Source organism: Crotalus tigris, unplaced genomic scaffold (genome assembly GCF_016545835.1).
Source record: "Crotalus tigris isolate CLP2741 ecotype Arizona unplaced genomic scaffold, ASM1654583v1 scf7180000017855.1216408, whole genome shotgun sequence".
Taxonomy (NCBI): domain Eukaryota; kingdom Metazoa; phylum Chordata; class Lepidosauria; order Squamata; family Viperidae; genus Crotalus; species Crotalus tigris.
Window position 1 is genome coordinate 1,174,806 of NW_024096677.1, and position 16,193 is coordinate 1,190,998.

Consider the following 16,193-nt stretch of genomic DNA (forward strand, 5'->3'; position numbering starts at 1 on the left):
GTATTCTATATGGAATATTCTTTCTTAAAAAAAATTAAAATCTTTTTCTGAGGCTTGAGTGGATCTTTGATACTGTCATTAAAATTTGCAGGAACAAACACATCTGAGTCATCTAAAAAACGTCAGAAGCTCAGATCGGTTTCTAAAGAAAGCGTTAAGGGCCAGGATGAAATCAAGGAGAAAGGAGATGATGGTGAAACAGATGGAGATGAGATGTATTCAGGAGCCACAACTAGGTCAGCATCAAGATTAGAAGCAGAAAGGTAATGCCAACTCAGCCAAGACTTGGCAAATAATTCACTGGGACTCTCCAGTAGTGCATGGAAGGATGTTATGGGAATTGAGCAAAAAGACACTTAAAGCTGTCTTTTTCTGCAGTCACTGGTGTATTTGTCTCAAATCCAGTGAATTTCCCAGCTGATCATGAAGGATTGCTGGCTACAGTTACCATATGAATAAGGTTATCCTTATTAAAGTTAAAATGGCAATCACAACCATGTAGTTGAAGCTCCAGTCTTTTTTATATATGTCATACATGTAAAAAAGGAGTGAGGCAAGATGATAGTCATCATCTTGATTTTTTTTACCCCTTTCCTATTGACTTCTCTGCATGTGAATATCTAAGAATAAAATTAGAACCATCCCAAAACCTGCAATTTGATGCATTTTAATCCATTTTATATTTATAATTGTTATGATACATTGTTTTGTCTTTATATAAGCTGCTTAGAGTCACCTGAACTGGAAGATGGGCAGTGAATGAATGAATGAATGAATGAATGAATGATGGCAAGTGCATATCGAATCAAAGTTACCCAATGATCCAACCAGTAGATCTCCGATTTATACAGATTAATATAAAATTTCTTTGCTTTCATCTAATCACAAAATGATCCAGATTCTAAGTCAGAACTTTTGTTAACTAATGGTAAATGATAGTGATTAATGAGGAGACTGGGCATCACCAGCACATAAGGACAAATCTAAATCTAATAGTTTTATCTAGCAATTTCATGCACATTTTAAACAGCATCAAAAATAATTGTTTCTTAGTGTCCTGAAAGCACAGCTGTGGTCTCTCCCCTTTCTTAAAAATCTGCATTTCATCAGAACTGAAGATAGCTGCCAATTATACCCCCGTATATTACACTTCCTCTCTATTATCAATATTCTATCAATATCAGTCTGGAAATCAGATAGGAAGCAATCCAGAAGAACTTTGCAATCAAGAAAACATTCTGCTGATACATAACCAGGTGCCTTGCCCACGAAAGAACCTTAAACCTTAAGGTTCCTGACCAACTTAACTATCAACTTTGTCATCCAAAAGGTAGAGTGCCTGCTATTCTAGACCAAATTCTTACTTAACAGAAAAGAAGTGATAGAGGAGGTTGAAGTTGCCAGAACTTTGGGGGAAAGTGACCATGTTATATTAGAATTCAATATAATGTAACACAAACAATTGAACATTAGCAAACCATGGTCTTAGACTTTAAAAGAGTTGATTTATTGAAAGGAGAACTTGGGAAGTATCACATGGATGAAAATCTTAAAGGGGAAAACAACTCAAGAAGTTTGGAAAACTCTGAAAAATATAATTATGAAAGCCCAGTCCAATTCTATACCACTGAAAAAGAAAAATAAGAAATCCAAGAAGAAACCAGCATGATTATACAAAGAACTCTCTGATAAGGCTGGGGGAAAAAAAGGATAAGTACAAAAAATGGAAAAAGGAACACACAGCTAACATTCAGAATGAAGTAAGACTTGCAACAAATGTTAAAAATGATTTTAAAAAGTTTCAATATATAAAAAAGAAGAAGAAAGTCAAGGAAACAATCAGTCCATTTATGAGAGAAGATGGCAAGGAAGTAACAGGCCGTAGAGAGAAAGCAGAGCTGCCTAATACATTCATTGAATCTGTCTTCATGCTAAATGATAACACAGCCCTAACCTACCAAAAACATAATCATAAAAGACAGATTAGAAATGGCAAATAAAATAAGCAAGAAAATGGTAAGGGAACACTTGTCCACTCTAGACAAATTCAGTCACTGCTACCTGATGGATTACATCCCAGATTTCTGAAGGAGCTGGCAGATGTGATCTTGTAACCATTGAACTATATCTTTCAAAGATACTGGAGCATCTAAAATTCACTCCTTTTTCAATTAGTTTTCTAGTTAGAAATTGGTATTCTCTTCTGGCTTCTCTTACTCTCCTAGGTATTTGTTTAAGAACTACACTTTCTTTTTCTTTGTATTTCAAAGTTTCATCTCTTACTCTTCTCAAAATCTTGTGTCTCATGGATCTTTTAAGAAATCTAACGTAGATGGCTGATTCCGGAAGGGATTTTAATTAATTGGGACATGAAAAGATACAGACTGGGCATGCCACTTAAAGCAAGAGAATTCTATGATGACCACAAAACATTTATGGAAGGAGGTGATTTTGAACCTGGTACAATGAGAGAAACAAAGAAATAGGAAGAGACGGCAGTAGAAGGAGCAGTTAACCCAAGAGAGGAGGAAGAAACTAAAAATACATGCATAGAAGGAGCAAGACCAAGAGAACAGAGACAGATAAGATTGACTAGAAGATTAAGACCTAGATATAATTGAAAGAGATGGAGAAGGAAAATGGGATCCTGTCAATGAATATAAATGGACTAAATTCCCCTTCAAAAAGAAAAAAAAATTACACGTACTAAGAGACAACACTATAAATTGCTAGAACAACCGAAAATTAGTAAACTTCATTTTGCACTAGCACATCAAAAGAGAAGAGGAATAGCCCTACAGTATATATTAAAGAAACAATGAACCCTAAACAAATTTATGCAGATGAAGAGGGAAGAATATATAATGGTGGAAATAATGATGGATCGAAAACAGATACTGATGATAGCAATATATGCACCAAATGATAAACAAGAACAATTTTACCAACAATTATATAAAAAAATATTAGAATTGGACTATCTAAATCTTTGTATATTTCAATGCAATAATAGATGGAACTTTAGACTATAAAAGCACTAAACAAGGGAAGAAAGGAAGAAATATATTACCTAAAGCTGTGGTGGCGAACCTATGGCACGCGTGCCACAGATGGCATGCAGAGCCCTCTCTGTGGGTATGCGTGTCGTCACCCCAGTCCTAGGGCTTCAGCTGGGTTTTATAAATCCTTTTCACTTTAGGCCTCCACTGCCATGTGCAAAAAAAAAAAAAGGTTCAATCAATCAATCAATTTCAACTTCTTGCAGGAAAAAAAATCTCGCAAAGTTGGAATAGATTGATTGATTTTTTTTAGTCCCACCCAGTCTGCCGTTACCACTGCAGCCATGCCCACCCAATGGGCCACGCCTACCCAATGGGCCACACCCACACGGCACCCAACGATACAAAAATGAGTTTTAGGTTGCAGTTTGGGCACTCGGTCTCTAAAAGGTTCGCCATCACTGACCTAAAGCGTTTTCAGAAATGGCAGAAAAACTTTGTATCCAAGATATATGGAGAGGAAAAATCCAAAAAACCTGCAATATACATTTTACTCACATAGACACAAATCATGGTCTAGAATTGATATGATATAAACATCCTCAGAATTTAGCACAATAATACAAGAAATTGAAATAGAAACTAATATCTGGGCAGATTATAATACAATAAAGATGATTTGGAGAGGAGCCAAGAAAAAATTAAGCCTTGAACAAATCTATATGGAAAGAAAAAGAATTCATATAATTAGCAACAAAGGAAATTGACTTTTTTAAAAAAATAAATAAGAAAGAAGAGATGTCGCTTCAAAATGTGTGGGACACAGCTAAAGCATATTTTAGAGGGCTGTCTATAACCTATACTGCCAAAAATAACAAAGAAAGAAAACAATAACAGTTAAAGTTGAAAGAAGAATTTAGAAAATTAGAATTAGAACTACAAACAGACCCACGAAAGAAAATACTTAAGAAGCAAATGGAGATAATAAAACATAAACTAAACCTAGCTGAGATGGAAATAATGGCTCAACAGATTAAAAGGGCTAAACAGAACTTTTTTTGAAAATGCCAATAAGCTGTGGAGATGTTTAGCATATAGACTGAAAAAAGAAAAAGAGAAAAAACTGTTAAGTTGCAATTTACCCAAAAGGTAAATTACAGTTTCAAAATGACCCAATTTAAAAAATTATCAAAGACTTTACGAGATACTTTACAATGTAGAGGAAATTTCAAAAGAAAAAATACAGCAGTATTTTAAAAAAGCAGACTTACCAAAAATCTCAGAGAATACTCAAAAAATATTAAATGGAAAAATATCAATGATGGAGATTACTGAGGCCATAAAAAGGCAAAAAAAATGATAAGACTCCAGATCCAGATGGACTACTTGCAGAGCTTTATAAAGCATTACAAGATATACTAAGCCCAACATTGAAAGAACTGTGCAATGAAATATTTTTGAGGCTAAAATACCAAATACATGGACTGAAGCTAATATCACCTTAATATCTAAAGAAGACTCTGACTTAACACAAATAAAAAATTACAGACCAATATCGTTATTAAATGTAGATTATAAAATTTTCACCTCAATAGCAGAAAGACTAAAGAAATTTTTGACCGAATTTATACATACAGACAAAATGGCTTTTTACCTAAAAGATAAAAAATAATTTAAGAATGATCCTAGATGTTTTAGAGTACTATGAAATTCATCCAGAGATTATAAGGATGCTTCCTATTATCATATTTGGTGGTCATGCAGAGAGATAAAAGCATTTTGGATCAAAATATGGTGGAATATCCAGAGAATTTTTAGAAGGAGGGTAAAATTTACTCCGCAATTATTTTTGTTAGGCATTGTTACAGATTGTGATACAAAGGAGGTTGTATTGATGTTAAATTTGATTACAGCCGCTAGGCTGTTAGTAGGACAATATTGGAAGAAGGAATCTTTGCCTACATTGCAGGAATGGTTTCTTAAAGTAGCTTATCTGGCGGAAATGGCAAAGATTTCGGCTTTCTTAAAGCAACAAACGCAAGAGAAGTTCCTTGCTGTTTGGGACAAATGGATAAAATTTATACAATTTAGATTGGGTATACAAAAATATCACATAGCTTTTTTATAAGTTTTATTTTTATATATATATATAGATATTTTTTATATATATATATATATAAATATAAATTTTTTAATTTAATTTTTTATTTTTATTTCTTAATTTTTAATTAAGCCTATATTCTGCTCTGGGAAGCTCAGGGGGGGGAAGGGAGGGTTTTTGTGAGGGGTGGGGGATGGTTTTTTTTTTTTTTTTTATATATGTAATGTTTAGTTTCTTTTTTGTATATGTTGTCTTTTGTTTTGTATTGTTTTTGTTTTTTTGTAAAATTTATAAAACTTTCAATAAAAAAAAAAGAAATTCATCCAGAGAAACAGATGACTTTAATATTTCTAGATGTACAGAAACCGTTCAACAACATAAACTGGCAATTTATGTTTCAGCAACTAGAGGAAATGGATTTTGGAGAAAACTTTATAAATGTAATTAAAACAATTTATCATAAACAAACAGCCAAAATAATAGTAAATGGAGATTTTACAGAAAATTTTGACATTAAAAAAGACACAAGACAGGGATGTCCTTTATCTCCATTATTATTTATATTAACACTGGAAGTATTGAGCAGAAATATCAGGCAAGATATAGAAATTAAAGGATTGGAGATAAAGGACGAGAAATATAAATTACAAGCATTTACAGATGACTTGGTTTTCATATTGGAAGAACCACTTGAAACAAGCGCTAAAGTTATGGAGAAAATAGAAGAATTTGAAGAAGTAGCAGGGTTGAAAATAAACAGAAAAGACTAAAGTGCTAACTAAAAATCTAACAGAAAAACAAAAAAAATCAATTAGCAAAAAAACCAAACCTTCAAATAGTTAAAAAAGTTAAATATTTGGGAATTTATTTAACAGCAAGATGTGCAACAATAAAAGAAGACAATTATATAAGATTGCTAAAACTAATAAAATTGGATCTGGAAAAGTGGAAAAATTTACAACTTTCAATGTTGGGGAAAATAGCAATAGTGAAAATGAATATCTTACTGAAAATACTTTTTCTATTCCAAACAATACCTGTAAGACTGGGAAAATTTGATGAATTAAATACAACAATATTGAAATTTATCTGGCAAGGAAAAAGAGCTAGAATCAGACTGAAAATGTTACAGGAAGCGAAAGAAAGTGGAGGATTTGGACTGCCTGACTGGATGTTATACTACCGAGCAACTATATTAACATGGCTTAAAGAGTGGATAATGGTTAGAGATAAAAGACTATTATACCTAGAGGGGCATGACCTACAACTTGGATGGCATGCCTTTCTGTGGTATGGGAAGAATAAAATACATAGATACTTTCAAAACCACTTTGTAAGAAACACACTTCTTCTAGAATGGCAAAAAATAAAAGTGAAAATTTATATCAAGATACCTAGATGGCTTTCAACAATGGAAGCATTTGTTTACCCAAATTTAATTAATTATGACAAAGTTGTGACCTATAAAGGTATTTTGGACAATGAAGGGAAATTGAAAGACAGATAAGATTTACAGGAACAAGGTATTAATCTATCATGGTGGCCATATTTGCAAATTCAAATGAGATATGAAAAAGATGCCAAAACAACGGGATTCTATAAAGAACAGACAAAATTTAACCAGATACTGCTAAAAACAGACGAAAAACTCATTTAGAAACTTTATAAATATTTCTTAAGCTTAAAGATGGAAAAGGAACAAGTAAAAGAAACAATGATAATATGGACAAAGAACTTTGAACTAATATAGGGCTAGAAAATTGGCAAAGTTTATGGGAAAGAAATGCTAAACTAATGAAAGCAGCGGCATATAAAGAAAACTTATATAAAATGTTTTACAGATGGCATTTAGCACCGGTGAGATTAGCGAAAATGTTTAAAAATATGTCAAATAAGTGTTGGAAATGCAAACAAAAAACAGGTACTTACTTCCATATCTGGTGGACATGCCCTAAAACTAAATGATTTTGGTCAAAAATACATCTATGGTTAGGAATATCTATTATTTTTGTTAGGAATAATAGGAGCAAATTATGAGAAAGACTGTATATACTTAATTTTACATGTATGAACTGCAGCAAGAATTGTATTTCCCCAATACTGGAAAAATGAAAATCTACCAACAGAAGAAGAATTAATTAAGAAAATCTTAGATTGTGCAGAAATGGACAGATTGACATTAAAGATAAAAGAGAAGGAAGACTCAGCGTATTTTAGAACATGGGATAATTTTTATCAATGGCTAGAAAAATGTGTTAGAGAGAAAGGAATGTGATATGTGACATTGGATATATATTAGTAAGAAGACGACTATTGAGCAATTAATTAACATATTGTTTATGATAATTAACTATTATTCCTTGTTTTTTAAATACATGATGTGGTTCCCATCTTCAAAAAAGGGGGGGGGAAACAGATCCAGGCAGCTACAGACCAATCAACCTGACATGAATACCTGGGAAGAACTTGGAAAAGATGTTCCCAGAACATCTAGATGCTTCTAGATGTTCTGGGAACATCTAGAAGCAAGCAAAGTTATAACCAAAAACCAACACAAGTTTTTCAAAAACAGATCATGCCAAACAAATCTTATTTCATTCTTTGACAAAGTGACTAAATCAATGGACCAGTGAAATACAGTGGACATAGTATACTTGGATTCATTAAGGCAGAGATCCCCAACCTTTTGGGCATCGGGGACCAGTTAGGTGGAGAGAGGTTTTTCTGCAGATCGGAGGAAGTGTGGTTGTATGTGCTGCCTGCATCCTGCAGATGGGGTTTTGCTTGTTTGTGCTGACCATTGCTGGCATGCTGTGGCCCAGTACAGACCGGGGGTTGGGGACCCCTGCATTAAAGGCATTTGACACAGTAGACTATGACCTACTTTTTGATAAACTAAAAAAAATGTGGGATAGACAGTATCACCACCAGATGGATTTGTAACTGGCTGACCAACTGTACTCAACATGTAATCCTTAATGGAATGACATCTACATGGAGAGAAGTAAGCAATGGAATACCCCCAGATTTCATTTTAGGCCTAGTACTCTTCAACATCTTCATAAATTATTTCAATGAGGGAATAGAAGGGAAACTCATCAAATTTGCAGGCAACACTAAACTGGCAGGAATAGCCAACACCCCAGAAGATAGGCTCAAGATTCAGATGGATCTCAACAGACTTTAACACTGGGCCCTATCTAACAAAATGAAATTCAAAGTTGAGAAAAGTAAGGTTTTACATTTAATGCAAGAAAAATCAAGCTACAGATTAGGTGAAACTTCTTCAATAGGAGTAACTGTGAGAGGGATCTTGGAGTCCTAGTAGACAACCACTTAAATATGAGCTAGCAGTGTGCAGCAGCAGCCAAAAATGCCAATGCAATCTTAGGTTGCATTAACAGAGGGATAGAATCAAGAGCATGCGAAGTATTTGTACTGCTTTATAAAGCCTTAGTAAAAGCATACTTAGAATACTGCATCTAGTTTTGATCACCATATTATAAAAAAGATGTTGAGACTCTAGAAATAATGCAGAAAAGAGCAACAAAGATGAATAGGTGGGTAGAGGCTAAAATATATGAAGAACAGTTGCAGGAATTGAATATGTCTACTTTAATGAAAAGAAGGACTAGGGGTGACATGATAGCAGTGTTCCAATATTTGAGGGGCTGCCACAGAGAAGATGGGGTCAACCCATTCTCCAAAGCAGCAGAAGGCAAGACAGGAAACAATGGATGGAAACTAATCAAGGAGAGAAGCAACCTAGAACCAAGGAGAAATTTCCTAACAGTGAGAACAATTAACCAGTGGAATGTCTTGCCTTCAGAAGTTGTGGGTGCTCCATCACTGGAGGCTTTAAGAAGAGACTGCATAGCCACTTCTCTGGAATTGTATAGTTTTCTGCTTGAGTAGGGGATTGGTCTACAAGACTTCCAAGGTCCCTTCCAACTCTGTTATTCTGTTACTCTATGATTGTAATAGCTGCTTCTGTTGAAACAACATGTGACAACAGGGCTTATTCTTCAGGGGATCAGACATTTTTTATGTCTTTCCTTAAAATTATTTGCTAGTGCTTCTTAGAACAGGACAATATGTAGCCATATCCCTTCATGTATTTACAGAAGTAGGCTCACAAAGAGCCACTGTGAGGCAGCCTTGCTTGTTTGCCATTCTTGAAATAAAACCACCAGTTCTACTTTCCTGTCACATTATAATGATAGATCTGATGTCTTAGAAATATAATTGACAATCTCCCAAGTTCCAATTTTTTGGGATTATGCTTTTAATTGATCATTTTATCTAAACCTTAAAAAGCCCCTTCTTCAGTATTTATGCTTATTTTTTTCAGGAAGCAGCCAAACAAGCCAACAACCCGAGCCACATCTAAAAGTCAGAATCCATCCCCAGCTCTTCCTTCAAATCGTCAGAAATTAGTAGAGAAAAAGCAATCATCTGCCACTGCAAAAGTGAACAAAAGTCCTCGCTTGGCCCTGTAAGTGGAAAGAAAAGTAACTTGAGATTCTCCTCCTTCCTTTTGTTTGATCATTACTATCCAAAATGGTGCCACAGTATTGGTGGGATAACTACAGGACACAATGTTTATTTCTGTTATGCTCTAGAAGCACCTGGCTGTCCATAACTGGATATCAGATATGATCTGGCAGGGGGCTTTTCTGTTACTGTGCTTAAAAAGATAGCTTCCAGCATTTATCAGAATTTGGAGAAAAATATCTTTTATCTTAGAGAATTTTAATTTCTCTGTTGGTGAAAAATAAATCAGAAGCTCTCACAGTTGACCGCATTTAGCTGATTCAAAATAACTTCTTTATATTTATATCAAAATATTTACAATACCATACATTCTTCTTTACTGCAACATAGCTCAAATGAAGACTTCTTACAGAGAGATACAGACCTGAGACTGAAAATTCAGCTTCTAACTCAATACCCTTTTGCACAGACTCAGTAGCACTTTCTTCACATTGGCTGACTGAGTTATCACATGACTCTTCCTGCTCATGAATATTCCAACAATCTTGTTTATTTTTTCATTCATATAAAATATGAGCTTCTACTTTGCTCAGTACAGTTTATTTACTTTTGTAACATCATAGGTCAGAACCCAAAAATCTTAGGATCTGTATTTCTCTGGAGCAGCCTTATGGGGTAGAAACCCTTATTAACAAGTGGCAGTCCAGAGTTCATTTTAAGATGAAGGTGGTATTGACCACAGGAAAAGCCAGATACCCAGGCAATTTTGGAAGTTGAGCATGGAAGATAGTTCCTCATGCTAACCAAAACAAAAGAATGATCCATAGGAACAGGAAATAAGCTTTATAAGACAAGTCTCCCATGGCTCAGGCAGGTACTAAATTGTGCATGAATCTGTAGTGCTCAGGATCCAAAAAGATCTTGACAGACTTGAACAATGGTCCCTATCCAACAAAATGGAATTTAATGTGAAGAAATGCAAGGTTTTGCACTTAGGCAAGAAAACCCAAAGGTACAAGTACAGATTAGGCAAAACAATAACTGTGAGAGGGACGTTGGAGTCCTAGTGGACAATCATTTAAATATGAGCCAGCAGTGTGCAGCAGCAGCCAAAATAATTAATACAATCCTTGGTTGTATAAACAGAGATATAGAATCAAAATCATGTGAAGTATTAGTACTGCTTTAATAAAACCTTAGAAAGGCCACACCTGGAATATTACATCCAGTTTTTGTCACCACATTACAAACATTACTAACAGTGAGAACAATTAACTAACATAACAACTTGCTGTCAGAAGTTGTGGGTACTCCATCACTGGAGGTTTTTAAAAAGAGAATGGACAGCCACTTGTCTGAAAATGCATGGGGTCTTCTGCTTGAGCAGGGGTTTGGACTAGAAGACCTCCAATGTTCCTTCCAGCTGTATTCTGATTGATTGAATCTAAATGTAATTGTTGTATTCATTGGGCTAAAGAGGAAGGATGCCCAGGATATGCAGTCTCCAGAGTCTCTTATAGTTGAGGCAGTTCATAAATACAATAAGCCAGTAAGCAAGCATAACTATAACAATATGCTGTATCATTTTATTTTGTCAAAAAATGGAAGCTGGAGCATTTAAGCAGAACTCTCATGGAAGAATTCAGTTTTTATAGGATTCAGAGGTCAAGGAGGTCTGATGGGAAGAGTAGAAGGAGGCATCCAGATGTTTGGGATCTGTCAAGTGGAAAGCTCTGGAGTTCTACATCCATGTCTTTGCTGTGAATTGCATAGGTTGCAGTGGATACAAATGAGAAAATGGAGCGGAATCAAGATAGCCAGGGACAAAAAGTGGTAGCAGACACTTTTCCAAAGATGCTCTTGATGATGAGGAGCAGCCAAGCAAGCCTCGTCAGGTAGCTAGAATAGCAGTTTGGCACTACATTCTCTTGCTTCCCAATTTAGCCAGGATTCCAACAATGGGGTATTGTTGGGGACTCTCTTTCAAAGCAGGCTATGGGTCTAGTCACTGGATTCCATGCTTACTAAAAATAATTACCTTTTTTATTTGTTTTGATATTTTCAGCTCAAAATTTCAGCCCACCAAACGCAGAAGGGAAGCGAGTCCTCCAGTGTCCCGAAAGAAGGATCACCAGAGGGCCGTTGAGACTGACATGAAAAAGTCGAAGCGATAGTTGGAACCCATGTCAGTGGGGATTCAGGGTGGGAGGGAACTATCTCTGTTCTATAAAGCTTGAGGAGGGGAACTGCATGTGTGTATTTCCAAGATGTAACTTATAATACACATGTAATATTTTAAACAGTTTTATAAACTATTTGTTTAGCAGAAGATAGTATGAATTAGAGAAGGTTTCTTTGGGTCCAGGAGGAATTCACTGTTGCTTCCAATCCACTCTTTACTAGTCGCCTCTTAACACCTTTTGTATATAAAACATTTATTTAAAAAAGACTGTACTTTACTGTGTATGAACATAATGGGAACATTTTATTGAACCGCAAGACCTGGTATTATATCATCTTGTTTTAACTGGATTATTAAATGTTGTGCTGCCATGCTTAGTGCTGGGTAGGACTAGGAGAAGGAAGTGGGAAGCTAATTTGGCTCAGAACATTCTCACGTGTTTGGGTCAAGTAGGTAGGCATAAGGAGAGATTTGTTACTTCTCTTGTTGTGTTTGTAACTTTCTCTATGCTAAGAGTTAAGAATGGCATTTACAGTGTTGAGTTCAACGTGCCCTTTCTTTTGGAAATGTATTCTCACATAAAATTTCTCCCAGTGTCCCAGCTAGAACACAGTAAAAGAAGAATTTTCAGCTGAAGAGCACATCATCTTTCTATGGAGTTCTTAATTGTTCTTCTCCCAGTGCTTTTATTTCTCCATAGAAAAATGGAAAACAAAAAGGACTGAAAAGATTGGCAACATGCCTACTTTATCCACTAGTATTAAAGAAGTAGAATCTGGTTAGTTGTTTTAGTAGACTTGCATTTTACTCTCTCAAGAACAAATCTTCAATTTGAGTTCCATGTAAAGCTTTTTTATTGTTAATCACATTTGTCTCTTGCAAAAACATAAGTTGCCAAATATTCTGAGATTATTTTAAAATGTTGATATTCATCTTTTATAACTGAAACCAACATTGATTTTAATTGGTTTTTGTTTTGTTTTGGTTTGGTTTGGTTTGGTTTGGGGGTCTTTTGTTGTACTGAAGATATTTCTGTCAAATATTCTAGTTTGTTTCTTATTTGAATGTTTATATATAAATTACAAAATGTTTCCAAACTAGAGTCTCAGTATTTGAATTGTTAGATTTTTGCATGTATTTGTAGTCTACACTCAAAGGTTGTCACCCCAAACATTTCTGAATACTATTGATGTTTATGCAAACTAAGCACAAGTTGAAATCTGTGATGCTCTGAGCCCAGCAATTTGATGGCCCTTTGTTTAGGATTAGGCTCAAGAAACAGAAGTTACAGCATGGGTCAATCATGTTCATCAGGAGGTCTGTAGGATATAATCGAAATAAAAATGGTGGCCATGAGAGTATAGTCAAAACTTTGCCTGATTTTTATATGCAAAGCTTCAATCACATTATTGTGGCTGCCATTTTGACCTTTTTGATGATATTCTGTGGATGCCCCTGCATTTCAAGTAGAAGTTCTTAATCCTTTTCTATTTTTAATTATGGCAGATTAAAACTGTTATCAGTTTAATGATGCGCTATGGACATTTTTTATCTTTTATCTCAGAGGTGTCAAACTCAGTTTCATTGAGGGCTGTGTTAGCATTATGGTTACCATTAAAGGGCCATATGGGCATGGCTGGGTAGGTGTGGTTGGGTGGTAACAGTCAAGTTGCACAACTAGATGTGGTGGTTGGGCATGGCCGGCTCAACACCACTCAGTGCAGCTGACTCTTTATGGCCAGGTGGGCGTGATTAAGGACCCACCCCACTTTGCATCTTAAGAAGACAGAACTCTTGGAATATTTCTTCCAACAGGCAACCTTTATTAAGAGAAAATTATTGCAGGCATTCTAGACAGGACTTGGGGGCCAAGCCCTATGGTTCAAGGTTTTAAGGGGTTCCCAGCAACCCCACCCTACCCCACCATCCTTCCAGTGACAATCCCAGGCGTTATATTTCCACCCCCTTTTTCCTCACTGCCGGTGGAAGGGAGACTTCAGAGAGGAGTAGATGAAAGCTGATGGCCCCATTGTTATGATTTAGTCCTTTTGGTGGTATCCACATTCAATCCCTTTGAAGTTGTACTGAAGGAAGTGAGGGCCATAAAACCCCTTTGTTCACCCCCATTCCCCTTCATCATATGACAGAATCCAGAGAGGGCAGAAATGGGGTTTTCCATAGTCGATAACTAGAGATGAAATATAATTGGATTCTGACATCCTGCCCCCTTAAAAATAAGATAGATCCACCTGAAAGAAAAACAAAACAGGTATAAAATTTAGTCAGGCTTGTTAGGATACTCTGTGTGAAACTTCTTTAATAGCTTTGGGACTCTGACATGACATTTATGGACCCACTCATTTTGTGAGGCAGGGAGGTATTTCCATGCAACTAGGTACTGAGTCACTCCATGATATCTCCTAGAGTCTAGGATTTCCTTTATTTTGAAGTGTTTTTCGCCCTCCACCATGATTGGAGGTGGTGGGGGGGATTTTTGACTGTAAAGGTGACTGGTGCTCTCTTTTCAGCAAGCTGCAATGAAAAATTGGGTGTATTTGCCTGAGATTTTGGGGTAATTCTAATTCTACTGTTACTGGGTTTATGATTCTTTTAATTGGAAAAGGCCCTATATATTTGGTCCAAGCTTTTTACAGGGTTGTAGGGACTTTAGCTATTTTGTAGATAAGTACACCATTTCTCCTATAATGAATGGTGTAGGCTCAACCCTTTTTTTATCGGCTTGTGCTTTGTATGCCTGCCTAGCTTCATCTAGTACTTTTCTAACTATTGGCCAGGTGTTTTGTAATTGTTCTATCCATTCTTTCAGTAATGGGATCGCCGGTTCGTTTGGGGTTAATTCTGGCATGGGATTGAAACTTTGACCGGTGGCTATTTGAAAAGGAGTGTAACCTGTGCTGGAGTGGACTGCATTATTGTAGGCAACTTCTGCGAAAGGGAGTAGGTCCATCCAATTTGTTTGCTGAAAATTAATAAAACATCTTAAATATTGTTCAAGTACTGAGTGACAACGTTCTGTTTGTCCATCCCCTTGTGGATGGTGGCTAGATGTCAGTCGCTGAGTGGTCCCTAAGAGGGATAAAAATTCCTTCCAAAATGTAGATGTAAATTGCACTCCCCTATCAGAGATGATGCGTTGGGGTGCCCCATGCAATTTACAATGTGCTGGACGAAAAGTTTTGCTAAGGCAGTGGGAATCTTTTGGCAAAGGATAAAGTGCACCTATTTGGAAAACAAGTCTGTGACCGTCCAGACAACAGTATTCCCATTGCTTTCTGGTAATTCCACTATAAAATCCATGGCTATTTCCCTCCAGGGGCTGAGGGATTTGCCACTGTTTGTAACAGTCCGGGCAATTTCCCTTGCAACCTCTTTGCAGTTGCACACTTTGGGCAGCTGGCCACGTAACTTTCTATGTCCCTTTTTTATGGATGGCCACCAAAATTGCCGTTTAATTAAGTGTAATGTTTTTACAAATCCAAAATGCCCTGCTGATCTTGTGTCATGGCAAAACCAGTGCCTCAGTACTGGTTCGGCAGAGAAAAGTCTCTTTAATCTCTCAAATGCTGCTTGGCACTCCATTGTCCATGTTAGTGGCTGGCTAGGTTTTACTGAGGATGCTCCCTTCATTTTTAGTAAGTTCGTGAGGGGCAGGGCTATCTGGGCAAATGAGGGGATGAATTGGCGGTAAAAGTTTGCGAAGCCCAGGCAACTTTGCAGTTTCTTTCTTGTGCAGGGTGGTGCCCAATCTAATACTGCTCTGACCTTCTCTGGGTCCATTTCAATGCCCTGTGGGGATATGCGATTACCTAGGGTAGTTTATCCTTTCCTGGTGGAATTTGCATTTCGAAAGTTTGGCATATAGGTGAGCGGCTCGCATGGACATGTTCCTCTTTTGATTCGGTGAAGATAAGAATGTCGTCTAAGTAAACCAGGACCCCCTTAAATAGGTGCTCCCTTAGAATGTCATTGATTAATTGAATAAATACTGCGGGGGCCCCTTGTAATCCAAATGGCAAGACTTTGAATTGATAGCACCCCATGGGGCAGTTAAATGCGATCTTCCATTCATCCCCTTCCTTAGTAAGCTTCCCTTAGGTCTACTTTAGAAAGCTTCCTTTAGATCTACTTTAGAAAAAAAAATTCCCTTTTGAGAGGTGTGACAACATGTCCTTCATGAGGGGCAGAGGGTATGGGTTGCTTTCACTGATTGTATTCAGGGCCCTATAATCCACGCATAAGCGTAAAGAGCCATCCTTCTCTCTAAAGAGGACTGGGGCAGCCACTTTAGGCTTGGCTGGCTCAATGAACCCCCTTTCTAGGTTTTTTTTAATGAATCTTTCCATTTCCTCCTTCTCCTTTGGGCTCATGGTGTATAATCTGGGCTTCGGAACTTTTG

The 16,193-nt window shown here is 36.5% G+C and overlaps 1 protein-coding gene across 7 annotated transcripts in view; it reads left to right on the forward strand.

Annotated features, from left to right (window-relative positions):
- Positions 1–13,304, forward strand: part of BOD1L1 (biorientation of chromosomes in cell division 1 like 1) — a 184,589-nt gene extending 171,285 nt beyond the window's left edge. For 6 of the 7 annotated variants that reach the window (XM_039343498.1, XM_039343495.1, XM_039343497.1 and 3 more), the window contains 3 exons: positions 92–263; positions 9,452–9,595; positions 11,660–13,304. In XM_039343498.1, the coding sequence (XP_039199432.1) occupies positions 92–263; positions 9,452–9,595; positions 11,660–11,768 (425 nt within the window). In that variant the 3' untranslated portion in view covers positions 11,769–13,304. The remainder of the gene's footprint in view (positions 1–91; positions 264–9,451; positions 9,596–11,659) is intronic. The other variant, XR_005556724.1, reaches the window with a different exon arrangement.
- The last annotated feature ends 2,889 nt before the right edge of the window (positions 13,305–16,193 follow it).